This window comes from Strongylocentrotus purpuratus, unplaced genomic scaffold, assembly GCF_000002235.5.
Source record: "Strongylocentrotus purpuratus isolate Spur 01 unplaced genomic scaffold, Spur_5.0 spur5_scaffold_5, whole genome shotgun sequence".
Taxonomy (NCBI): Eukaryota; Metazoa; Echinodermata; class Echinoidea; order Camarodonta; family Strongylocentrotidae; genus Strongylocentrotus; species Strongylocentrotus purpuratus.
The window spans coordinates 15,755,842-15,782,721 of NW_022145611.1; the positions used below are offsets into that span (position 1 = coordinate 15,755,842).

The 26,880-nt window shown below is 36.6% G+C and overlaps 1 protein-coding gene across 2 annotated transcripts; it reads left to right on the plus strand.

The window, feature by feature from the left end:
• Positions 1–786: 786 nt before the first annotated feature.
• On the plus strand, positions 787–26,379 carry LOC754339. Of its 2 annotated transcripts, none has more exons than XM_030999262.1 (16): positions 787–965; positions 4,152–4,372; positions 4,928–4,994; positions 5,402–5,453; positions 6,021–6,144; positions 7,034–7,150; positions 7,855–7,950; positions 8,679–8,786; positions 10,415–10,531; positions 10,873–10,985; positions 12,203–12,334; positions 12,892–13,011; positions 13,566–13,712; positions 23,913–24,077; positions 24,714–24,906; positions 25,529–26,379. In XM_030999262.1, the coding sequence occupies exons 2-16, from the start codon at positions 4,255–4,257 to the stop codon at positions 25,594–25,596; spliced, it is 1,737 nt and encodes a 578-aa protein (XP_030855122.1). In that variant the 5' UTR covers positions 787–965; positions 4,152–4,254; the 3' UTR covers positions 25,597–26,379. The 2 variants fall into 2 exon arrangements, with proteins under 2 accessions (XP_030855122.1, XP_030855123.1); XM_030999263.1 differs by having other exon boundaries at positions 10,876–10,985.
• Positions 26,380–26,880: the final 501 nt, after the last annotated feature.

The window sequence follows — 26,880 nt, forward strand, 5'->3', positions numbered from 1 at the left end:
TGACGAGGCATTTCTCTCTGTGTTTGCTTTCTTGACATGGCATATTTGGCATCTTCCATGCACTCTTTATATTAGGCTCTTCTCCAGGTGCACCTAAACAGGCTTGTTAAGCTTATATTTTTTAATATACTGGGAAAATTCACTATGTTTCTTAATATCTCGGGATTATTATAGCGTACTATTTTGAACTGGCTTTTTCTTTCTTACAAGTTCAATTTTCTTGATTGCGGATTGAAACCAATAAACTGAATCGCAACCATAAACAATTGCATACTTTTTAATCTTAGTAACTAATTGCCTCATCTGCCTCGTCAGATCCTATTACATGGTACTGAGGTTTAAAAAGTTCTAGCTACAAAATTATTAGATCTTATAATACAAATTATTGACAATAAACTTATCAAGTTCATCATCACCCCACTTACGCAAGATCTTCCATTACCAGCATGTTGTATGCTACTTCTAGCTGACAAAATGGCTTTTGGGGAAATGTTAAAAGAGTATCTGAGGCATTTGCATTAGGCGGACCCCCCCCCCCCCCCATCCCAAAAGCCCTTCCCCCTTTGAAATAGAACAAGTTACATGGGTCAGTATAGGACGGTTCAAAGGGGAAAATTTGGATTTATCCCACCCCAGCGAGTCTGAGAAAACTGGCAGGATTCCCAAAATCTGACTTATATTCTAGTTAGAAGTTTCGCCCGCTGCAGCCCCCCCCCCCCCCCCCCCTTAGAAATTGTAAAAACAAAAAAGGTACATACGATACCGATATCTAAAACTTTGCGATCGGGTACTTCTATTTTTCGAGGCGCCATATTCGCTTCACTTAATTCGCTGCATAAAATTCATTGCACCTTGTCGTTCTTGAAAAATGCTTGATGCTCGGTCGGCATGTAAAATTTTGATTTGACTCAGAATGGATTTATGAGATTGGATAGACGGGATTGGAGGACGCATAACAGAATAAGGTTAGAATGGGTTTTAATTAAGAATTTATGAATCTAGGCCTAACTGTTAGAAGTCTATTCGTTTTGGTGGTAAAAAATTAAATAGGGACTCGACTGCCTGAGTGCAGCTTGCCTTGCCTTGCCTTGGCCCTTGATTGGACTTGCCCTTGCTAATAATGGCTGCTCTAGCGGTTGGACCTCATGTATTTTAGGAATGGTCCCCGATGCCGGGACTGCGGCGACCCTAACTGGCTAGTTGTAAAGGCAGTGACCAGTGCCTTCATCTTTGCTTGTCCTTCTGGCCTTGGAATTCGTTTGTAATTCTCACTGTTACTTTGTTGTTAGTGACAATATGCTGTTGTTGAATTGTTGTTACTGAGTGTTACTGTTACTGTGTTAGTGAACTGTTAGTGTTACTGTTATGTTAATGTTCGATCTAAGTTAGATCTAGATCAAGATCTACTGTTGTTACTTGTTATGTTAGATCTAGACAGGGACGTGATAGAGAAGGACTGGAATCAAGGCGCTCTCCTTAATTGACCCCATGCTCCAACTTCCAAGCCACCGAAAAGTTATGCACTAGGCTAAAACTGTTGAGTAAAAGAGCGCATGAAATTCCAGGATTTAGCATTCCTAGACCTAATCCTAAATTGGAAAATGGTATCACAGCAACTGTTCGCTGTCCCTTTCAATGATTTCTCATCCATTGCTGAATGTGTAAAGTCAAGAGTAGATCTAGAACAAGCGAACACAAACTTGTGTAATTTCATCCTTTTTTTAACTTCAAATTTTTTTTTTTTTAACAAGCGAAAACACGCATTAGCAAGCTTAATGTTATTGAAGATTGTAAATCATGGATTAGATCTAACAAGTTAGACTTCTAGATCTAGATCTAGATCTAAATAACGGGACATTAAAACATGCACAAATTAGCGCATTATCCTAAAATTTTGAGTTTTTGACAGGATGTAATTTAGTTTTACCAACTCTGGCACACAAATTTATAGGAGGGACGAAGTACTAAATTTGAAAATTTGTTTGATGCACTTTTCCCAATAAGGTTTTTGATTTCCACTGACATTTTGCTCGTAATTTAATATTTTGTAATAAATGTAAAACTGGTGCCTGGCTTCCAAAAGTCCCCCCAGTGGAAGCGCGGTTCGGAGCATGGAACTTCAAAGCCAAGTGGAATGTTACACATCCCATTGTTACACTTTAGAACTCACAAATGCGTTTGAATAAACTACAAGAGTTTCGCCTCCTTTCTTTCACCTCCCTGATCTAGATCTTTTGATTCATGCTAGCTGCATTAGCCATTACTATCCTGGGTCACTATTAAGCTGTTTTATTGATTCTCAACATTTCAAACACCACTGTCTGTACAAAACTCAACTGATTTCACTAAATAGTCTAGCATTGAGCAGTAAAATACAATTTTTTTCAACTTAACTGATGTTAAAAAGAATAATTTAAAAATTCAAATTGTAGATCTTATTCTAGACGGAATCTAGTGTAAAATTTGCCGATCAGCCACATTGATATTATTGTGTGCATTAGTATGCACTATGCAATAGTGTGTGGTGTGTGTATTTGTGTGTTATACCTGCCTCTCAGCAAGTATGCAGTGCTAGTAGTAGAGGTCAATACGCATTAGCATTGACTCGACTATGATTTGCTGGAGTGCATTTAATTAGGCCTACACGAGCTACATTTTGAAGATTTGAAAATAATTAAGGCACAATAAACAATGTTATTATCAAATATAAACACTACACAGGACACTGTCTTGATACTGTAACTAAGAATCAAAGAGTTAAAATTAGACTCCTTCCGTACTTGTATTTGTTACAATTACATGTACTACCGGTATTTGTTTCTCTCGTCTCTTCTTTCTATAGGCCTAGGCCTACATATTTATTTCACATCATTTGCTTATTCACTTTACATGTTTAATCATTTACTTTAATTATTCAACCCAATTCCTTCCTCCATTCATCTCCTCTACATACTGTAACCAAGTCTTGCATCTCACCTGGTAATATGTTTATTTGTTCTCTTCTCATTCTTTATTCATGGGTATTAGGACATTTCCACTTCTTACTTATCATTGATTCTCTTCTCCTTTCCCTTATGAATATTTAGTCTTACTCCCAAATCCTTTATTGCTATTGGTTTATGATGTATTTCATTTGAATATATACTTTGCTTAAAAATGTTCAGTATGTTGCTGCATAACAGCCTACAATAAAAGACAGACAGACCTGCACTGGACATCTTCTGGGTCAGTCTTTTTTATTTAGGGCTCTGCGACAATTTTGTTGGAGATTTAGGAGAAAGGATTTATTTGAGTTTGGCAGTGGTTTGTGGATGATTGGTGGTTTGAATTTATATTGGTGAGAGGTTATCTTTATGAGTTTACATTACAATAACTATGTTACAATCTAACAATTGAATTATGATCTAGGCCTAGTTAAGTTAGTTTTAGACTCTAGTCTTGATTCCAGCATAGGCTGTAGACTATACTAGATCCCAGATCTAGTCTAGGCTATCTTGAATATTCAATTGATCTTGTTATCTAAAGAATTCTCGACCCAAACTCAAATTTTGTTGTTGTTGGTAGAGTTTAACTTTAGTTTAGACAGAGAAGCTGTGGGAGTTAGACTTAAGCTATGGTCACAAATCAGAGCAGCGACCGACCGATCAGTAGCCTGCTCGGTCACTGCTGGAATTAAGCATTGCCCAGCAATTAGGTCAGTGCCCGGGCGGCGACCGCCCAGGCACCGAGCGTATTTTGGGCGGAGAGTGAAAAATGAGCAGGCGCCGCCCAAATTTTAACTCCGCGCTAAAACTTCAGCGGCGACCGAGCGATGCCCTAAAAACGAGCGGTGCCTGGGCGGCCGCCGCTCGGTGGCCGGGCAGCCACCGGGCAGAATTGGTTAAAAACTCGCCGCTCGGCAGCCGAGCAGGCTACTTTTGGGTAATGTGACCCTAGCAAAAGAGGAGGCTTTTTTAACATTATCAGCGGAACATAAATGTATCCCTGAATGAAATAAACTGATTTTGTTGTTGTCTATGTTACTGTACAGTTTGGTTTTATCGCATGTGGATCTACAAATTTTAAATAACTCTCTCTCTTTTAACATCAACCTCTCTCTCTCTTTTAACATCAACCTCTCTCTCTCTCTCTCTTTCTCTTTTTCTCTCTAGACCCTAAATTCTTGAATTGACCAGAGGAGGCAATGACTTTGTCAATGATTCTTGACTTGATTTGATTAGTACCCTGGAAATAGTAGAAGGCTAGATTGAAAGTATGTCACGCTTTCTCAACACATACTCTAGATTGAAGCCTGTTTCCAAGAAGGCTGATGTTGATGAATTTTCTGAGCTGCTAAGTTATGCAGCTGCCAAGAGGAAAACAAAAGTGACTGGTATGTGAAAAATTACATATTCTGCCTACAAAATAAAACATAAAATCAAGGTACTGTGACTATTGCTTTTGACTTTGTTAAGTGACCACTTACAGGTATGTTTTCAAAACCCTTGTGAACTATTTAAAGTAATATTTCCATCAAAGTTATTTTTACAGGTAAAACCAAGTCTTTCATATAGTTACTTTTACCAATCTGACTGGTGGTACCATAGAGCTGTATTGCACTGTCATTTCTCTGCATTGTTAATTTTTTTATCCATTGAAGGGACTGGACAATTCGTCTCTGTCACTTTGATCACTTTTAAATGTATTGAATGTATGTGTAATCAATGGGTTACCGGTATCTATTGGTAAAAATAGACCCGTGCAATTCACACAATTATTGTAAAGTAATAGATTTTCTGTTCTTCTTCCAAGAGCAATGTTTGAAGGAGAAGTATGTATTGGTGTGGTAATGTGGTCTGTCCACATCAACTTCATGTTGAAAATGTGAAACCGTAAAATGTAATTGTACTTGTAAGTTTGTCGTTATGTTAATCGTCTTCAACTGTAGCCCTCAAGTCCATTGCAGAAAGTGAGACAGGTGATCAGGATGAAGGTAACATGGCTGAAACATTTCAGTAAGTATCCAAGCTGCAAGTTTGTACCTTCATTGCAGTACTAAAGAAAAAAAATATGTAATGTAATGCTGTAATCACAAATTAATGTCTAATGACCTTAGACAGGATATGTGCACAAATATGACATAACCTCTTGTTTTTTTAATAAGCATTGAAAACATGCCATTGAGAACTGTACCATTACTTTGATAGTGGCTCAATTCAAAGTCTGTTGACCAGAATTCTAGGCATTACAAGAATGGCATATATGAACTTCTTTGTGCATTTGAACTAAAACATTGACAGCTGCACTTATATTTGTTTTATTTTTCATAATTATTTCATTCACTAGATAGTGCTCTGTATTTATGCTTTTCTAAATGATGACATGTAATACGTGTACGTCCCTGGTTTGATTTTTCTCCTAGAGCCACAATGAAGAGGATGTCAAAACCAATATCACAAAAGTCATCAAGAAGGGTAAGAATCATCTTTAATAGAAAGATACTATGTAGAATAACATGTACAGTCACTCACCCGCATTCTTTCATTAAAAGGTAGTCTTGATTCCAAAAAGGATAGTCATGTGCCCCGTCTTGTAAAGAGTTGTGATTGATCTAAATCAATTGTTAGTTTGCAGTCTCCTATAGATTTCTTTTTGTACATAGTTGTATTTTAAATCAATCACAAATAAGTTGCGATTAATATCAACTCTTCATAAGACAGGGCCCAGGTCATTTTTTATCTAGTGCATGTGAACCAAGAACTGACATTTCAAAGATGTTCTGATAGTGAATTCATTCATTCTTAGTCCTACTTAAGATGAGGACATTTATGGAATTAATGCATTTGGGGAAAAGTTTGTTATTCGGAAATGAATATTCAAAGAGGAAAATAACTACTTCCTGGTATTTAATGTGTTTTTAGAATGTCTGGTTGTAAAATCAGTGTTGAAGTTTATTTATTTTGGAATGTATTCGTCATATCTGATACAAAGAGCAAGGATTGTTATACCACCACATAATGTCTATTTTCTTATCTTTACAGAAGCCAACTCCTCTGAAAATAGAAGGAAAAAGGTTAGGCGGAAGACACTATTCCCCAATGGCTAGAACCTCCCTTCATGAAGACCCAAGTGATGATATTGATGACTCCATTGTGTACCTTTCAGGTAACTGATGCATAGATCCAAGATGTTTATTCTGTGGTCACCTCAGCGAGCTCACATACGAAATATCATGTATTATCCTATTTATGAATTGTTAAATCAAGTGTATGTAACTATATACTTTTCAAGGAGACCCTTGCACTTTTCTTTTCAAATACCTCATTTTATGATTTTAAACAAATATTTTTAAGTACCATTTTAATAAAGTCAGGGGAGGCATAATAGTAAGAATACCTGTCAATGAAACAAATTAACTGCAAAATAAAAATGTAGTTATATTTGACCATGATTACTGTTAAGGTGTGTTATCTAAAAATAAAATGGTTATTTATTCCTATGCTAGGGTTTTACTGCAGTATAACAATAGAACAGCAGTAAAACAAAAACAAATAAGTATGTTGATACTGAAATTGCATTATTACATTCTAAGTATAATTTTTTTTCAAAGTGTGATTAATGACAAAATGCATTAACTACAGTACAATAATGTATTCTTTCCTATGCTGTATATGCTCTATGTTTTATATGCAGTATGTATAAAACAACCTGAACTTCTATCTCTATTTCTAAGTGATTATGATATAGAAATAAATTGTTAGTGGATAATGAAAATGGAGATGGTAATGTTAACAATTAGACTTCACCTGCATTTATGACCCAGTTGGCTGTTATCTATTCAAGATTCAAGTTTTATTGTCCATTTATGATAATACAGAAATTTGTTTCCCATTGGTGTTACAAACCGCATAAACATAGGCATAAAAATGATATTGTATACTAAGATAAAGAAGAGTTTTTAAGTTATCATTTTCTGGCAGTTAATTCTTTTGCATTTCCATGAGTGATTGAATTTTCTCATAGCCTAATATTTAAATATGGATTCCTCTCCTAGACTTTCTTGAAGAAAACACAACCTTGTCTGATGCAGAGACGACCCTCACAAATGCAGAGACTTGTGAAGACTCGGACAATGAGTACTCTGATATTGAGCTACCCAGGGATTTACCAGGTAAAACATGTGGAAAGTCTAACTTTCTAATAGCTCCATCCTGAAAGACAAGGAACAATTGGTTCCTGACATGACAAGTGGTATAAAACTAGTCATGTTTAATGGATATGGTACCAAGTATATTAAATATATCTCACTTTTACTATATTTCTGTGTGGGGCAATGGTCTTATTCAGTAGGTACTGTTCCTTCTAAAAGCAGTGGGCAAAGCTTATACAAAAGGGGAGTCAAAGGGATTATCAAGGAGCAGGTTGACAGGAGTACCCTTTTCCATTTATTTTGTATTGTACAATAAGGCAACTTTAGTATACCAGCAGACATGTAATACAACTGTTATTACCATTGTTGGAAAGCTTAATGATAAACAACTATTTGACTGTATTTTGGGCCTTCAAAGGAAAGCATGAACTTGGCTTCATGACTCTGATGTAGTACGTACAGTACCTACTCTCTGTGTACCTTGAACATACACCACAGCTGGAGACAAAGATAAGCTCCTCAACTCCTGGAATTAGCTTCCACAATTTATTCGTACATCATCCTCTGGATGTTTACAACAAACAACCGTTCAATTTGTAGGAGTTCCATGTAAATGAAATGATGTAATGGCATTCTTCTTCGGTATAAAGGGTAGCTTGCAAGACTAAGCTTTGAACATATATATGCTTTCATAATGAATAATGTTTGTTTTTTCTTTTCTCTAGAGCAAAAGAGAAAGTCTAGCACCATATCGAGCAGAATTCTGAAACTGACACAGATGTCCAATAAGAGAGCGCCATATATGAAGTCCCAATCAAAAGGTAAGCAAAACACAATTGCAAAGAGCAATTTCAATACACTATAATAATTTCAACATAAATCATGTTGAGAACACTCATTATGTCATAGTCATATTTGTACATTTCAAAGATGATGCACAATTTTATTGGAATAACCGTATACCATTGTTATGCCTCCGTTACGAAGTAGCCGGAGGCATTATGTTTTCAGGTCGTCTGTCCGTACATCCAGTGCTCAAGATCGCGTTATCTCAAGAACCGGTTGATGGATTCCTGCCAAACTTTAAAACTTGCAGAGCCAATGAATTGATTAGATTTTGGGGTTACGAGGTCAAAAGTCAAAGGGCTCATTATGTATGCAAAAATAGCTTGTGATCACTATATTCTGAGAACCTGTTAGTGGATTACAATTGAACTTAAATTTGAAAAATTGCTTCTGTTTTAGTGTGTAAAATTGCTCTATAAAGTGATGGAGGCATCATTTTTTCGACTGCGCGTAGACGAAGTTTCATCTAGTTTTGTCATAGAGTTGTCGAACAGTTAATTACAAGCACATAGATTTAGATTACGATCGCAAGTTATAAATCAATGATAGTAATTCCACATCTTAAGTAGATTATAGCTAAATTAAAAAATTTAATATTATGATGGGTTTTTGTGCATATTTTTCAAGAGCACTGATTTGTACAGATTATTCAACTGCTAAAAAATATCTACATATCTAATGTAAATCCGACTTATTTTTACAGGTAATGGCCCTCAAAATTACAGCCGTGAGTCTTCATCATCATATTCAATTCTTGGGCAAGGTTCACCTAATGGCAACAAGAAGAGGTCCACTTCTAAAATCTTTTCAGGTAGGTCCAGTTGTGTTGATTAACACTTTGGAGACGACGGGCTTCTACAGAAACCGAGCGAGTTGTTAAGTCTGTGACGACAGGCTTCTACAGAAGCCGAGATGTATCCCTAATTTATTGACAAAGTTTTCCAGCTTATTATTAGATATTATGTGCTAAAGTTCTTTGAAGTATTATTTAGATATATTCATTCATCTCATCTATTAAAAAAAATAATAAAGTTACATGGAAAAAAATCGAGAAAAAGGTGATATCATTTCAACTTTACCCTAAGTTAGTGTTCGGATCGAAATAACCGTACAGCTAGAGACGGACGCGTACATGCGCGTCCCTTTTTCATTCTTGCCTTGATTCAAGGCTTTGGATTATTGGTTTTGTTGGTGAAGATGATTACATGGCAAATTTTCCATCGGTGATTGGATGATTTTTGCTGGTCAATATGAGAGGGCGTTTTTTCCCACATTTCGATAGATGTATTGTAGTTATTCATATAATAATATTATTAGGCCTATAGTAGTCCTATTCATAAAGACCTATTCCTTTTAAATTAAATTTGCGATTTGCCGTGTTTCACTTGGCTACAAATAACCGACCTAACTCTAAACTGTGTAAATATAAAAGTATGCTTTGATAAAAGGAGTTGGTAATTCTTCTCCCCTATGATTACCAGTGCATTTTTATTTCATCAACTTGACCAATTTAGCGAATCATTCATGTATGGACCTCCTCTTTTATGAAACGCTTATCTCAGCTTATCTCAGGACCCTACCCTTAGAGGAACAAACGAATGTAAAGAAGTATCTACTCTGGAAGATTACTGTTTTGAAAGAAGAGGATGTAGGATAATTGGCCGAGCTTTAGCAGAAGACAATCATTGTCATTGACAATAGGGGAATGGATGGAGGTATCGACCGATCTGCGCGTGCGGAGGTGCTTGCGCATTTTGTATTGTGAGTGTATTGAAAAGGAAAGACGTGAAGCTTCAGCAAAATAAGACGGCAATTTCCCTCAAAAATAACAGACCTTATTTTTCGTATTGAAGAACAAAACTTATATTTTTAGGAAGAAAAAAGTCTGATCTTTCATTTTTACATTTACTAAAAATCACGAAAATGACTGAATGAGGCGCAATGGTAGGCGAGAGTAGAAAGCACCTCCAAATTATCCATTACTGGCGATGTAACCGAAATCGCTCCGTCACATGGGAAACAATGGCTGTGCGTGGGCTCGCTCTCAAAGGGTTAGAATGGAAATGGTCAATATTCCAAAAGTGTAGTTATGGAAACTTAATTGAATTTGGTTACAATATTTGTTTACCAAGTAAAGAAAGACATATCCATAGAAGCAGTAGCTTAATGAGATCATGTAATACCAAAAACTTTTGCATGCATGAAATGTCCACAAATTTTGTGAGCGATTTAGATTCCCCCAATTTTTTTGGTTTCACAGTTGTTTTACTGTACTGTACTTGTAATAGTTGCCAAGACATTAAAATTCAGAGATGTTATTACATTTTATTTCTCATTGTCTATGATCATCTTTGTCACTCTTTTTTTCTTTATTTTAGTATACAATACTCACTTCATTTTTCTCATTAAAGAAATGCGTTGTCATTTTATTACACGAAGGAGGACATAATTTGTCAGAGAAGGAAAAGAAATTGCAGACTACTACTAGATCTGTTTACAGCCTTTTGAGCGAAGAAAGCGACACGAGCCTCACTAGATCTCCTTCAAAGAAAAAAGGTATTTCATGAGATCTACTTTGTAGTCTCTGCATTTTCCTGATTTTCTTCACAATTGAACTAAAAATTTGATGAAGTGTCAAAATTGTGAACAAAAATCTGTATGGTAGATAAAACTATATGGCCAAAGCAAAATACAGTCAACCCTGTATAAGTCGTTCTGTTGGGACTGTAAAAAGAAATTCACTTGCAAATTTTGGCATAGGAAGTTTAAATGACACATTTTTTGCATACCGGTAGTTAGGTCCAAAAAATGATTTGATATGAAGCTAATTATATTTAACAGAGAAATTGAATTAGCAATGTAACAATGTTTCTTCATATTCCTTGAACTATTTGCAGCAGGGAATGAACCCAAACTGAAAGTTACTGGCAAGAAAGTACCACTTGCAAAGAAAAGTCCAACAAAGACTGCACAGCCGCATCATGATAGCATTGGTGAATTATCCGGAAAGGTATGTCATTCATCATCATCAATTTTATTAAAGTCATCATTTTCCCTCTTACGAGGGGTTACTTAACTTTCGCGCCATGATGACACTCTCTCCCTACACTTCTGGTCTTGAGCAACCTTCTCATGGAATTAGAAAAGATAATAATGTTTAGCTTTATCATCTGGTATGTTGAAGTCAAATAATTTACATAAGAATTTGAGAAAACTTTGAAAAAGATCCATTAGGTAAGATATCTGATATTCCAAACTGGTCAATATATTCATGGCAGAAAACTTTCCTTCCACCAGAGTGGAATGAGCTTAATTTCAACTTCAACTTCATTGACATGATTGATACATACTAATTTGTTTTTTTATGTCAAAATCATACAACTGATCTACTAAAGATGTAGAACTACTATCATATTTTTATAACATTCATTCAAATAAACTTTACAATTCATATACTAATGTTTAATAAATTATAAGCATACAAGTAATATATTCTAATTAAACCATGTCTTATAGATGTTTGCAGTCATATAAATTTGGCTATACTCTACTGAAGATGTGGAACTACTATCATATTGGTATAAAATTCATTCAAATAAATTTTACAATTCATATACTTCTGTTGAATAGCTTGTAAGCATACAGATAATACGTTCCTATTAAAACATGTCTTACAGATGTTTGCAGTCCAAAATATTTGGCTTTACTCGACTGAAGATGTGGAACTACTATCATATTTGTATAACAGTCATTCAAATAAACTTTACAATTCATATAATTTTGTTGAATAGCTTGTCAGCATACAAATAATAATACATTCTGATTAAACAATGTCTTACGAATGTTTGCAGTCTGAAATATTCAGCTATACTCTACTGAAAATGTGGAACTACTATCATATTTTTATAACATGCATTCAAATAAACTTTGCAACTCATCTACTTCTGTTGAATAACTTGTAAGCATACAAATAATACATTCTGATTAAACAATGTCTTACAGATGGTTGCAGTCCAAAATTTTTGGCTACAATCTACTGAAGATGTAGAATTATTATCGTTGATTTATACAAACTTGCAATTGTAACAGTGTGCTTTTAAATGCATGATCAAAAACAGTTTTAAACTCGAGCATCCTCCTCATTAAGACCAACGTTACATTTATTTGTACAAACTTGCAATTGTAATCGTTACATGATAATACATAAATTTGTCTACTTTTTACCAGGATGGAAAGAAGCAAGTTTCATTCCAGCTGAAAACCAAGCCCAAAGTCTTTGATCCTGTAGACCCCAGCATGAACACTCCTTTCAATGTCTCCCTACCTCATTGTTCCTCTTCGAATAGCATTCTGAAAAAGGTATTTGATTTGCAGTTCACTTCTACACTTTACCACACACTCATTCTGTTTTGTTTCTCTGGATACACACACATTTGCTTTCACTTTAGGGGTTTATATCTCTAGCACATTTCCAGTAAATAGGGTATCGAAATTAGAGCTTGCACTTACATGGAAGTACATGAGGGGTCAGTGACACAAAGACGTTACTCCATATAGGCCATTTTGAGAAAAAGTAGTTCATGTGTCACTGAGCACTTGGGCTTCAAGGAGTTAAGTCTGTTTCACTAGCCATTGCTTTCAGTAGGGTGTTGGGTGGAGTTATGTCTTTGTGTCTCTGAGCCCTTGATAAGGTCATCAGCAGGAGCTCCATGCCTTGGTTCTTTACTCCTCTCCACTCAAGCCATCTCTGCAGATCATCCGATCATAGTGCTCTTCTTCCTCTACTCCTCTTTCCTCTTCTACCTTTACTTTTAATGCCAGATTCTCCAAACCACAATAAATTGAATTAAACACATGTACAAAAATGTATATTGAGTCATTGTAATATGTTGGTGCTTATTATTTCATCCTACCAGACAGCTGTGATAGAACATAGTGATGCAGCTAATGGGAAGGCCACAAGAGCAACCAGTACACCCCAGAAGTCGAGTACACATTCAAGGAAGACCCATGGATGTCATATCATGGACCTCTCTGTAAGTCATACTCTTTGATTAAGCAGAAATGATTTCTTTCTAATATTATCAATTTAGGAATATCTAAGATATTAGAACGAGGATTAACTAAAAAGAAAACACATACCAGTGATATGTATTTTGTGGCTCAGACAATGTGTATGTGAAAAGCAAGTTGTAATGGAGGATTACTTCATAATCATATCATTTGATGTAACAGTATATTAATTTTTGGTCATTGCGCAGTAATGCTGTTATAGCATTAATATGGTCATCTTGCTATTTTATATTTTATCATTTCATGTAACCTGTACTCCCTTTCAAGCTGTTTTTTCTTCTATTAAATCTTTTATACTAGAGTTCATAGGGCACAAATAAATTATCAGCATTCATAAAAAAGCAATAAAAAATGACAGTGTTGCTGGCAACCACCAACACACTCAAAGACATTGTGTCCATATTTCTACCTCAACTTAAGAAATAATTTCTTCTTGATTGATATTTTGTTGTCCATAGTTTTAAACTCAGATATATATACTATGAATGGATTCTCACATTGTATCCTTTTACTGTAGTTTGATGTTTCTGCTGTGTCACTGCCCCTGGACAATGACCTGGTGATAACAAAAAAACCAATGAACCATGATAAGATTCAAGAAGTGAAACGAGATAGAAAGTCAGAAGGACCCGGTGAAACAACAGAAAATCTGCTAGATTTTGAGGTCAGTGTTCATAAATCAAAATAGAAGTACTTCATCTTGTTCATGTTTTCTTTTAGTCTTGAATAAACTCCAAACTTTGTGTATTTTCAATGGTCTTAGTAAAAGAGACAGAACACAGTGTATGAATGAAAAAAAGAATAAAAGAGGAGTGTTATAAGTTGCCTTTGTTATTTAACCAACTTGTAATTCAAAATAGAATATTGTTGGGGTTTTTTTTCTCACTAATTGTGGGATAGGTGAGTAAAGACGTCTGGGGACCAACCTTTAAAGATGAAGTTGAGTTCTGGTCATGCGATTGCATTGTGAAAGAAACGGTGTGGAATCAACCAGAAAAGGTTGATCATCTAGCATATAAGTATTAGTGTGTTTTGCAAGGTTCTGGATTCATCAAAATGATAAGAAATTTGGCCAAGTCTTGGTAAAGTTACAAACACTGTACCGTACACAGAAAGATGTACATGGGACTACACAAACACGTGGCATAAAAATCTGTCCTGATTTTTACGATGTTACATGACATATTTAGAATATGAAGGCATTTGAAGAGCCATGCTTTTCAGGGAACATGTTTAATCTGATGTTCTTTCACGCTCACAAATTATTTTTTACCTCTTTCCCAGAACTCAACCTTCTCTTTAACATCACCATCCAAAAGTATGTTTTTGGTAGCTTTAAAAGACCATCTCTCTCAGTCCAACATTTAGTTTATTACCCGTGAGATATCACATTTGTTTCACAGTTACTGAAAATTCCCAACATTTCTGCTAATTTTGTTCAGTATCTTGATTTATTAGCTTGAATATGGTGATTGTCCATTTAGCAATGCAGACAGTTCAAAGGATAAGGAGTGCTGATTGATAAGTACTGTTTTTACTTAAAATTGTGATGTTTAGTAAGTAATCTCAGTTCCATTTAAATTGGCATCAAAATGTAGATGATTTAGTTATCTTTCATATGACACAAAACTCACGGTGGCTCAAGGTTTCCTCAAAATAGTATTTACAAAATATTATTTTTCGTCGAAATGGCCGAAATCTTTCGAATAAACAAGGTGTGCTTGCCAACACTGAACAGGTATACCAAAGTTATCTGTAGATGAAGCTAATGTTCTCCATTCAAAATAATGTTGCTAGTATTCTAAAGTCAGCAAACCCACTAGACCTATTCTCTCCAGAACAGATAGTAGAGCAGTTAAAAGTTTGGCCAAGGATAAAGATCGTATTGTTCTACCATTAAGAGCCACTGTCATTTGGACAAGATATATACAGTATACAGACATATATATATATATATATATATATATATATATTATACAAATATACACTGTCTCGATAGGTTCTGGTTAAAACTATGCGCAAGAGGTGACTCAAATAGTACTATTTGCAGAGAGGCACAGCCCCGAAGCAAATGGTACTTTTGGAGTCACCGAGGCCCATAGTTTTAACCAGTACCTCGAATAGAAGGCATTTATATCCTACATTAAAAAAAAATCGTCATGTGACAAGCTCTCAACCAATCAAAAGCCAACAAATTTGAATGCAGGATATAATATACAGTATACAGTCAGATATTAATACGGATAAACTGCTAAACAGGGACCCCACAAATAAATTAAAGTCTGCATATCTAACTCACTGAGGGAACTACAGGAACAATAACACATTAAGGAGAAGACTTACAGAAAGTCTCGCCATCCGTCTCATGTCCATGCACTTCGTTGATAAAGTAAAATCATGTAAGTAATATCAGCCAATGAGAAAGTTGTGAGATATGACATCCCGGTATGTAAGTTCACTTTTCACATGTGTTCCTATCCAACATTGGATGGAATGATGATACCATAAAATACTCCTACATGTATTTTGAGCACACACTTTCACTTAACTCTTCCACCAACTTTTTCACAACTTCAGTGGATATTTTAGTCTTTTTTTCCTTCCTGTCTTCATTTTTCTCAATGTTGTTTTGCCAGGATTTGTAATAAAGCCAGTTGCGTTTGGCAAGATATTCCATGTGCCAATTTCCCTGTAGATCCTTTGGCCACATCTCAAGAACTCCCGATCCCTCCTGCATGAAAACGACAAAGCTTAAAGCTGCTCCATGCATGCCGATCATGATGTCCTTGTTACCAATGACCTCCAGTTGTCTCTTTACAGGGTACTTATCGAGTTGTTCTCCGATGACGCTGTATTTAGGGAAGTGACTTTTTGTTACGGTCAACAGTTCATCTTCATTGGAAATTTTTCTTGAAATAACACCTGATGGGTTTCGTGGATGTGCAATATAATTCCTGCGCCAAATAAAGAGCACGTTGAGTTTCATCTCCACGCAACGCCTTTTGCGATCTGCCAGCGGATGAAGATCAATTTTCAATGCCGCTGTAACTTGACTTCTGAATTCTTTCACAAGAGGTAAAGGCTCAAGAATCTTTTTCAGAACAGGGCTTTTCCCTCGATGGAAACACTGGACTAAGTACCTGAAACGAGTGGGCCGGCTGAAATCGTTTGGTCGGATTACATGCCTGAACACTCCATCGAAAATATCATCAAGTTTTGTCTGTGGGTGAGCGTCAAAGATCCAGAGGTCAGTTGAGTCGAATGTTCTATTATAGAGTTGCATCAGAAGGAAAGCATCATAGAGATCAATGACAGTCCAGTATACGTTGGCATACTCGTAGCGTGTTATCATAATGACAAAATCACCCTCATATTGCTGTTTGACATCTGCATGATTCTCTGAAATTGCCACTGCCTTATTCAGTTCTTTTATGTGGTCATTATTTTCCACGTCAATTTGGGTTCCATGACACATGCTCCGCCGACGATTGCTCCGCCGACATTTACTCCGCAAAACGCGACAATCGCTCCGCGACATTTGCTCCGCGACATTTGCTCCGACGTCAAATGCTCCGCCGACAGGTGCTCCGCCGACAGTTGCTCCGCCGACAGTTGCTCCGCCGACAATTGCTCCGCCGACAGATGCTCCGCCGACAATTGCTCCTCCGACAATTGCTCCGCCGACAATTGCTCCGCCGTCAATTGCTCCGCAAAACGCGACAATTGCTCCGCCGACATTTGCTCCGCCGACATTTGCTCCGCCTGAAGCGACACTTGCTCCGCCGACATTTGCTCCTCCGACATTTGCTCCGCCGACATTTGCTCCGCCGTCAATTGCTCCGCCGACAATTGCTCCGCCTGAAGCGACAATTGCTCCGGTGACATATGCTCCGCCGACAATTGCTCCGACGACATTTGCTCCGCCGACAATTGCTCCGCCGACAATTGCTCCGTCGACAATTGCTCCGCCGACAATTGCTCCGCCTGAAGCGACAGGTGCTCCGCCGACAGTTGCTCCGCCGACAGTAGACCGAATTTTCCGTCTCTTTCGTTCGTTAGCCTCTTATTGGGGTAGGGTCGGCTCTCTCTTTAGATTTTCAAAATGGATTTCGATTTTGACCCATAATTTCCTAAAAAGGGACTATTAAACTGATTATTTCAGTCAAGTTGGTAAGTGGAACTGATTTATTATAGCCTAGGCCTAATTTACAATATAACATGCTCGAGGTAAAATGACATTTTGGGGGATTTTGGGGGCAAAATGCTACGACCAGAACTGGCCGTGGCGTTAGCAAGGACATGTGTATAAACGGCTTCCGTCTCTAAAGAGAGAGCCGACCCTACCCCAATAAGAGGCTAACGAACGAAAGAGACGGAAAATTCGGTCTACGCCGACAGTTGCTCCGCCCAAAAAGTGTCCCATTAAATACAAATGCTACTAGTACTACGACAAATGCTTCGCCGACAATATTTTTTTTTCACGGGTTGTTTTTGTTTCTTTCTTTTTTTCTTCATTTTTTGAATGCATTTCATGACATTATGTAAATGAAATGAAATGAATGAATGTTGATAATGTGGGAGGAAAAAGCAGTTGCCTAAAAGTCATTTCGAATATACTGAAATAACTTTCCATCTATCACTGTACGTCCCACATAATGTACACTAAACACTCATTACATGTCATGGGAATTTTTTTTTTAAAGTAGAGCAGCAAGCCACATTCCCCAATACGCGCATACCTCCTAGTTAATTTCAAACAGCTCATCAATATGTAAGACCTGAAATTACCTCAATGAAAGAAGACTAATAACATGAGAGGAAAGAAAAGAGCAAAAAAGACAACCGTTTTTTGCTATTCCCCATAATGTTTGATTTAAAAAAATAAAAAATAAAATTATAGCTCCTTACGCAAGTTCTCCGGCGAAAGATAATTACTCCGCTCAAAATCTGTTTCATGTATTACTCATTAGCTGATCCAAAGCTCAAGGCTATCTCTCTCTCTCTCTCTCTCTTTCTCTCTCTCCCATGCTCCTCCTTTTCCTGTTTACACCGTTTTCTTGTCTTCTTTGCTCTTTTCTTTCCTCTCATGCTATTAGTCTTCTTTCATTTCCATCACTTCTTCTCTGCTCCCCCTCTCGAGTTCTATTTCTCTCGTGAAATTGAAACGTAAAGTAATACAATCATGTAGTACATTCTTGTTTAGAATAATATTTTCAATTATATCCAGTCCATTTTCTAAAGGTTTCTTTCCTTTAGTTAAGTGTATGTAGCTTTAATATATATATGTTAGTGTGCAAAACACTCCGTTTCATTCGAGTACTTTGTTTTCACTAAATAATTTAAGGGACTCACGAAGCCACCGGAAGAAGAGCAATTGGCTTATCATGAAGAACTAACATCAAACTGCAACAAAATGATTTGTATAAATGTGAATAAGCAGAAAGGCTGCCATCTCATTTTCCCGTCTGAATGGGTTTTCTTCCTTACGTATATAAGTGCCCTTATTTTTTAAACTTTTTTTTTTATATTTGTGTGTTTATTAAATTTTCAGTCATATAAAAATTACATATTTACAAGTCATTGGTAATAATTAGACAAACAAAAAAACCAATATGTATAAGAACAACTAACAAAAATGAAAGGACAAGAAAGTTATAAAAAAAAACATAGTAAAAAAAATACTGTACACATATAAATCATAGTTTGAACTCCAGTGCATAAAGGGGAGTGAGGGGGCACAGGAATAAAAGTTAAATCAACATGAGTATCATAAGTCAAATCGCCATTTCTTAAAATGCGAAACAAGCTTGTTCCTTTTTTTCGCTGAGAAATATTCAATATCTTTTTGTTTCTTTATAAAACTCTTAAAAAGATCAACACTTGGTAAATCCCCCTTACTTATTTTCTAAACTTCCATGATGACCTATTACATTGTATAATGCTTTACCTAGTAAGATGCATTGATCGAGGTAATTTCAGGTATTACATATTGATGAGCTACTTGAAATTAACTAGGAGGTATGCGCGTATTGGGGAATGTGGCTTGCTGCTCTACTTTTTTTTAAAAACTTCCCACGACATGTAATGTGTGTTAAGTATACATTATAATTATGGGACGTACAGTGATAGATGGAAAGTTATTTCAGTATATTCGAAATGACTTTTAGGTAACTCCTTTTTCCTCCCACTTCATCAACATTCATTCATTTCATTTCATCTACATTATTTCAAGAAACGCATTCAGAAAATGAAGAAGAAAAAAAGAAACGAAAAAAATAGGTGTAAAGAAAATATTGTCGGCGAAGCATTTGTCGTAGTACTAGTAGCATTTGTAGTTTATGGGACACTTTTTGGGCGGAGCAAATGTCGGCGGAGCAATTGTCGCTTCAGGCGGAGCAATTGTCGGCGGAGCAATTGTCGGCGGAGCAAATGTCGGTGGAGCAATTGTCGGCGGAGCAAATGTCGGCGGAGCAATTGTCGCTTCAGGCGGAGCAAATGTCGGCGGAGCAATTGTCGCTTCAGGCGGAGCAATTGTCGGCGGAGCAATTGTCGGCGGAGCAAATGTCGGCGGAGCAAGTGTCGCTTCAGGCGGAGCAAATGTCGGCGGAGCAAATGTCGGCGGAGCAATTGTCGCGTTTTGCGGAGCAATTGACGGCGGAGCAATTGTCGGCGGAGCAATTGTCGGCGGAGCAATTGTCGGCGGAGCATCTGTCGGCGGAGCAATTGTCGGCGGAGCAACTGTCGGCGGAGCAACTGTCGGCGGAGCACATGTCGGCGGAGCATTTGACGTCGGAGCAAATGTCGCGGAGCAAATGTCGCGGAGCAATTGTCGCGTTTTGCGGAGTAAATGTCGGCGGAGCAATCGTCGGCGGAGCATGTGTCGGGTTACCGTCAATTTGTACACTTTTAGGGGCCGGTACATTGGAGCAATCGTCGACTATGAGGTATCCCTTTTTAAGGCGGTAAAACTCCAGCGATTCCTTCTGTAAAAGTACATCCTTGATACTGGCTCTGCTTTGTGCCTGGGCGCTGCCAAGGGAAGGATTAATTACTGCATTCCTGAACATTGCCGCGGCACTGTCTAACATTTCAATCTTGCCATTACAAAAAGACGTGCTCTTTGAAAACAAATGAAGCAGCCATCTACTTCCTGCCACTCGAACTTTACGGACCTGGACATTCTTGGGGTCATTAACCAAAATCTTCCTGGGAAGTTTACTTAGGTTAGACGTCTTTAGATGAGCACTGTTGTCCTTAGCTGAGTTAGCTGTGTCCTGGTGCTTAAGTTTGTATAGATTACCCTCAGCGTTGTTGTTATCAAGAGCCACCCAGTGTACGCCCACATATGTCAAAACAACCTTCATCAGGATAAGTGCCATCAGAGCTGATAAGTTGCGCCTGCTTGCAAGTTTTTTCAGACGCATTTTGGAAGTGCTTTAAGTGCTGAAGACACTAACAAATTTAAACTCGTCACTGATGGAAGAACAAAACAAAACAAAACAAATAGTAAGATGAAGCAGTTCAAGTTTTTACAAAACACTGCTGCGTACATACACTGTACATGTGCATCTATGTTGAAACTGAAAAAGACATACACACATATCGTCCCTATTTTGATGAATGAGAGCGCAATTAAAAGAAAATTAGTTTTGAATAAATCGCTTTCAAGGGGGGGGGGGGGGGTGTGCCGCTCAAGCCACTAAACCCCTACCCATTATTAGGGGTCATTTGGGGTAATTTTTCTTGAAGAAAAAAACAATTTTCCACGACTTTCAGGTGTTTTTCAGAAACTTTGCATAATTTATTTATAATTCAACAAAATGTTTAAGATGTTGTGTCATAGATTGATGCACAATATTTTGATTATTCAAACTCAATTGCTCATGGCATGAATCTCAGAGAGTTAAGAGTTTGCGAGAGAGTAAGAAAGTGGATGCATCTCTCCCATATCTAATTACTTCTGAGTTGATTTATTGGCCTTTTATTACATCTTGTATTCTTGTAGGCAATCAATCATCTTCAAGCATTCATTTACAGACCAGCAATGATATGAAATGTAGTTTAGTTCTAGAGAAGAAATATTCATCTAGATGTAAGTAAGTTCATAATATCAACTTTTGGGTCCCACTGCTTGGAATAATTTTCCACTGGATATTCCTTCATGCCCTTCAGTTGGATCGTACAAGAAAAAATCAAAAACGTAATACAGCGTGTGTATTAATTTTAAACATGGTACAAGCAGAAAAATATATATATACATGATATGAACTTTCACAAGGCTTTGCTCAAAAAGCAAGCCAGCAAGGTGAGAAAAAAAAATAACTGTTGATCAAAGCAAAGTCCTAAAAAATCAACTACCCAGGCCTTAAATTTCAATATTTTTAGGGCAAGGCCACTTTTCTGTAGGGCACATTTCTATATAACAGCACAAATAGGAAGAATTGGAAAGGGCACAAAATATCTCCAAGGCCAATAATAGGGCCATCCACAGCCATGGCCTCGGTGGCCTTGGATTAATTTAAGCCCTGACTACCTGTACATGTATTCCAATTTTATTTTTTTTGGGGGGGGGGGGCACCCAATATAATGTAATAACATACCTCACCATTTCTTCTACTCATTAACAAAAGTCATGTCCGTTTTGCTTATGGAGCAGCTAGGCCGTCTGTGAACCTTAAGACTTTTTTGCTATGCATGCAGCAAGCAGACTATGATGGGAGCCGATTATTATTTTATTAATGTTGTCAAATTTCCCATATTCCACATTATTAAAGAAAATAATTAATGTGTGCTATAAACATATTTGACTTGTTACATAAAAATATATAGTATAATTTTGTCGTAAATTCTACCAAAATCCTAATCTTTGCACTGTAAGTACCAAGTTCAGTCAATAAATGTCCTGCCAACCACAGTAATTCTATAGATTCAATATACACCGGAATGAATGTACGCTTTCTTTTAAACGTGTGTGTAACTTGTTAAGATTAGGGGGTACTGGTACATAAGTACAGTATATATTGGGATAAATAATTACACAGTAACAAGTGAGTGATATGACTTTGAAGTGTTTCTAGAGGCAAGATCATTTTCACCTACATGAAGGAACATTATATGGTAGACAAAAGAATGCACTGCAAGATTCAAGATAGCAATAAAATTCTCCAAAGCAACATAAATCAGAAAAAGCTTAGACACGATCATTCAGCATGGGTGCAGAACAGCCTTAGTGAACGTCATTGCCAACTATTACAAATTAATTTGTGTGAGCAGCCATCCTCGATGATCAAAGTCCTACAGAATTAAGTAAAAATCCTCGTTCAATGCAGAAAGTTACGAGCAAAATATAATGAATACCCCAAATTGCATGCTTCCCTGTAAACAAGTTATTTTTGCAGTCTTGACCCAGTCAAGCATACGTTTATTTTTATACCATTTCCATTAAAGCCCCACTGCACTACTTGTAGCTGCTGGCCCCCTTTATATAACAAACAATACCTAATCGGTGACCATTGGTTCTCCATGATCCTCTTTTTCTTATGTTATTTGAGAGCTCAGTTGATGAGATAACCACCTGTCCAGTGACCTTGGAGGACGGTCTAATCCCTCCTTTACACTAGTACAGATGGCCTTTAAGAAGAACGTTCACCGTTTCGCCATGCCTGCGTCTCTCCTACCAATTTTACCAAACACATGACAGTGTTCTGGACTGATTGAACAAAATTCCCTAATTAAGGGAAAGATGTCCACAGAACCTAGAATGTCTTGTTGAATATAAATGAAGCAAAATGATATACAATAAATATATCATACCAAAAAAAATTGCAGGGGGTGCACCCCCGCTTCCCAGGGCCCTAGGTGTGGTTAACAGTTTGTGCTATCTGGGAAAGGTTGGCGCACTAAGAATTAATGTTTTTGGAAATTATAGTAGTCCATGCTTAAAGGACAAGATGACAAATTATTGTGAAGTGCCAAAATTTTAGTTTTTTTCAGGATATATATAGCTAACATGTCAGATTTGTTTTACAGTTACTAAAAAGTACTACCTCCCAGACCATGCATGAACATGCATATTCATCAGGATGTCTCAGAATACCTTTATTTTTATCATTTCTGTTGCTAATGATGGGTATGATTTGAATAACTTTGAAACTTAAATGATGTCAAAGTGATATATAAGATGAATTTTGTGGACTGGGTGGGAGGGAGTTTCTCGATAGCACCCTCTCCCAACACATTTCAAACATTTACTATAATGTATTCATACCTCAAAGATTAAGAATGAACTCTAATCGAAATCTAGGAAAGTTTGGATTGGAAGAAGTCTCTTTTCCCAATTCTCAGCAATAGTCATCCCTCCCGCCAAGGAATAAATTTTACTAGGGTATAGGCTTTAGATATCATTTTTGTTCCGCAGTTAGTAAAACCTCTCATGTGTCAAGCATGCATATTCATCAGAAACTATTTGAATATCTTTTATCATTTGTCCTATCTTAATTTTATGCACGACTTCAGGTACATGAACATGTATACTTTTGAATATGCAATATATTTGAGCAGTAGAGGTGGGGTTTTGTTGGTAACTGTGATAGCTGTCACTGTATACCAACAGGAAGCTGCTATATACCCCAGTGGTATTTATCTTAGGGGTTGAATTTTTTGGGGAGGGGCAACAATTGTCCAAGGGGGTTTATAGTTGTCTAGATACAGGGTGATGCTTAATATACAATCTGCTCATTTTGCACAACAACAAAAAGTCTTGGCATTTCATAGCATTCCACCAATACCTTCAAACGATTCACAATGCCACCAGTATAAGAGAAATTAACATCTTTATCTTCTATCATTTCATCTCTGTAAATAGCCAATGTGTCTCCAGGCATCTCAGAGCATTGGTTCGGTGCTAGAGACACAGGTGAAAGATGATAGGAGGAAACATAATGAAATGACTCCTTCAACCCAGATGAAACGTCAGAGCCCAGAGGCTGGTACCCCTTCCAAACAGCTACCCAAGAAATCAAGAATCCTTGTAAGATTGCTTTAAAGAACATATTCTCTTACCGGTATATCTTATATTTCTGAATTGTTTATCTAGAATAATGTGAGTTCTTTACACCTGTGGATTTGTGTGGCAAATTTTATTTCTGTGTACTCTTAAAGGGCACTCAGTGCAAGCTTGATTCTGTGAGAATCAACTTTTTTGCCATTACCAGTCCAAGATTACTTTTGATTCACCCTAAATTCTTAACCCCTGAGTTGCCTGATATTGTGCTGTATTACTTTGACAAAAGAAGATTGGAAGCAAATGATTAAAATGAGTATAGAAATCACACAGAGTAAAACCAACGCTGTGAGGCTGAACTGTGGAACTCAATGAAGAAACATAATTATATTGATTTGAATTGAGTCAGGAGTATTTGCACATTTTGCATGTACGATTGGAAGATTACATGCTAACTTTGGGGGAAATTATGTTCCAGAGGAATTCTAAGAATGATATACCATGTTGATGGTGTCAATGAATTGAATATTTAACTGAAAGAATGTTGTATGAGTAATAACATTTCAAAGAATATGAATTTCTTCAGATTTTGTTTGCAGTTGGGAGTCTTCTGATTATTCCCTTTGATTAAATAAATAATTTAATCCCCCATCCAACTTGCAGAAACCTTCTAAAGATGGAGGTCTGGGCAACAGAAAGCGTCTTAACTACCAGCAGCCTGGTGCATCAGTACCCACTCCGGAGTGTTCGATCACCACGCTACCGTTTCCTGGGTACAATCTTCATCCATCCATTGAGCAGAAACCTCCACTACAAGGACACGTCAATATGAGGCATATCAGACAGCACCCTCAAGGCAAGAATATTCTTCTTTTACGATAGATCTATCTTTGTGATTTTTGTTTGTGTGGTATCACGTATCTTATAGTGTATTCAGTTCATCACCATTAGATACCATCCGTTGAAACGGTCAATCTGCATACCCCTGTAGACTCTTGGAAAGGACTGAATTGTATCCATGATTATGCAGGGTCCTTGCTTATTTCTAGTTGGAATGCATGTCCAGTGCTAGCTAACTGTCAGTGATAACTATAGGGTGATCATTTCAGAAGATTGTCCATAGTTTTTTTGAGGCATTGCAAAAACACTCCAGTGGGAGCTCATTTAAGTTGCCTGACAGGATTGTACTTTTGTAGGTCTATCTCTCCCAGACAGTTGTATATTTGAGTCTTTTTGCACCACTCCCCAGTAAAAGACATGATTTATAAAAACAACAAAATTTATTTCATTTTGTAAAGTACATGTATGTACTGATATCCGAGTAAAGCCCTTTAAAAGCAATGCAACCCTATGGGGAAAAGTCAGAAATTTAAATATTTTTTGAGTAAAAATGAAAAACTCCTATGCTTTGAACAACTGAATGTCAAAGTATAATATTAAAGGCATCATATTTTTGACATCTTTGTACACATATATAGATATACTGGAGACAATTCCTGACAGAGCTTTTCTGCATCTGAAATCTGCCATCGGCTATCACAGTTGAATAGAGTGCTATTTTTGCCTACCAGTAGTGCTCAAAGGAAAAAGTGTACACCAGGTTTCACACATGTGTTCACTACTGTGCTGAATTAAACTAAGATTAGACATAGGTATACTAAATTGCACTCAAGCTATCAACTTTTCAGGAATACGGCTGAATACCTGAACGTATTCAGGCTTATATGATATGTAGTACGTCAGTCAACATTATATTAATGGTTTGGTTGTGATGCATCCATTTGAATACAACTGCATAATTGACTGTTTGAACTGAAGGTGTTATTCAGGATTTTTGTTGTTTCTTAATATTTTTAAAGGACTTTGTTTATTGATGTCATTATACTACCAGGCAATGAAAGGTACGAGGATATGGTTCACCTTTCAATAACTGCATACCTTAACATTTTTCAGGTCAATACCTCATCAGATATTGAACCAACTTTATTTCAGTATTGTTTTGTTATGAATACAGTTTGTGTAGAATTTGTAGAGATATGAAGGTGCTTCCTGGTTGTAAGATAGTGAATATCTATCCATGAAAATGATGGTTATTTCATTTCCTGTAAACTATAAGCAGATTTTGTTCCATGTATATGGAGATCACATAATGTTGTGCATTTGAAATATAGAGACTATGCACAAAGAAGTGCATTAGAGCCAAAGGGTATTTGTTTATTGTATCTGTTGAAAGTTTTGTAATGACTTAATAGATTAAAATTTATTCACTAATACATGTATGTATTATATGTGTGGAATATTTTCAAATTTATTTACAAGCATTTCCTGATATTGGATGAGAAATATGAAATGTTATATTAGTAGGTGAATATAATATATTTGATATATTTTGTATATGAATTTTCAGAATTTCGATTTCATACATTCAATGTAATATATACGGGTACATACATGTACATTGAATACTTTGCCAAAGGAGCCAGACATTTTGTATTGGATATTGTAATTTATTTCTTTAGTTACAAACACTGTTATTCTCCTTTGGCAAAACCTTTATATTATTAATACATATTTATCACACATCTAATATTTGTTGTACATTTCAAATATTACAAATTTGATTTTTGTTTTCATATATATGTGTTCCTAATATATGGTTAGGATATGCTAATGGAAGAAGGAGTAGAAGTGGTAGCATTGATTTCTGAATATTTTGTAGATTCAAAATTGCATCGAATGGTACTAAATATTGTGATTAAAAAGAGATGAATGATATGAAGAAAAGTTTCATAACCATTGCTAGAAGAATGTTTGTTTATTTAGGCATCAT

Excerpts from the sequence above, each read along its gene's own strand:
- LOC754339 (XM_030999262.1), top strand. The coding sequence starts at position 4,255 with ATGTCACGCTTTCTCAACACATACTCTAGATTGAAGCCTGTTTCCAAG. Across the intron at positions 6,145-7,033 it reads CTCCATTGTGTACCTTTCAG|ACTTTCTTGAAGAAAACACA; the intron begins GTAACTGATGCA and ends TTCCTCTCCTAG. Across the intron at positions 13,713-23,912 it reads AAAATCTGCTAGATTTTGAG|CCAATGTGTCTCCAGGCATC; the intron begins GTCAGTGTTCAT and ends CTCTGTAAATAG.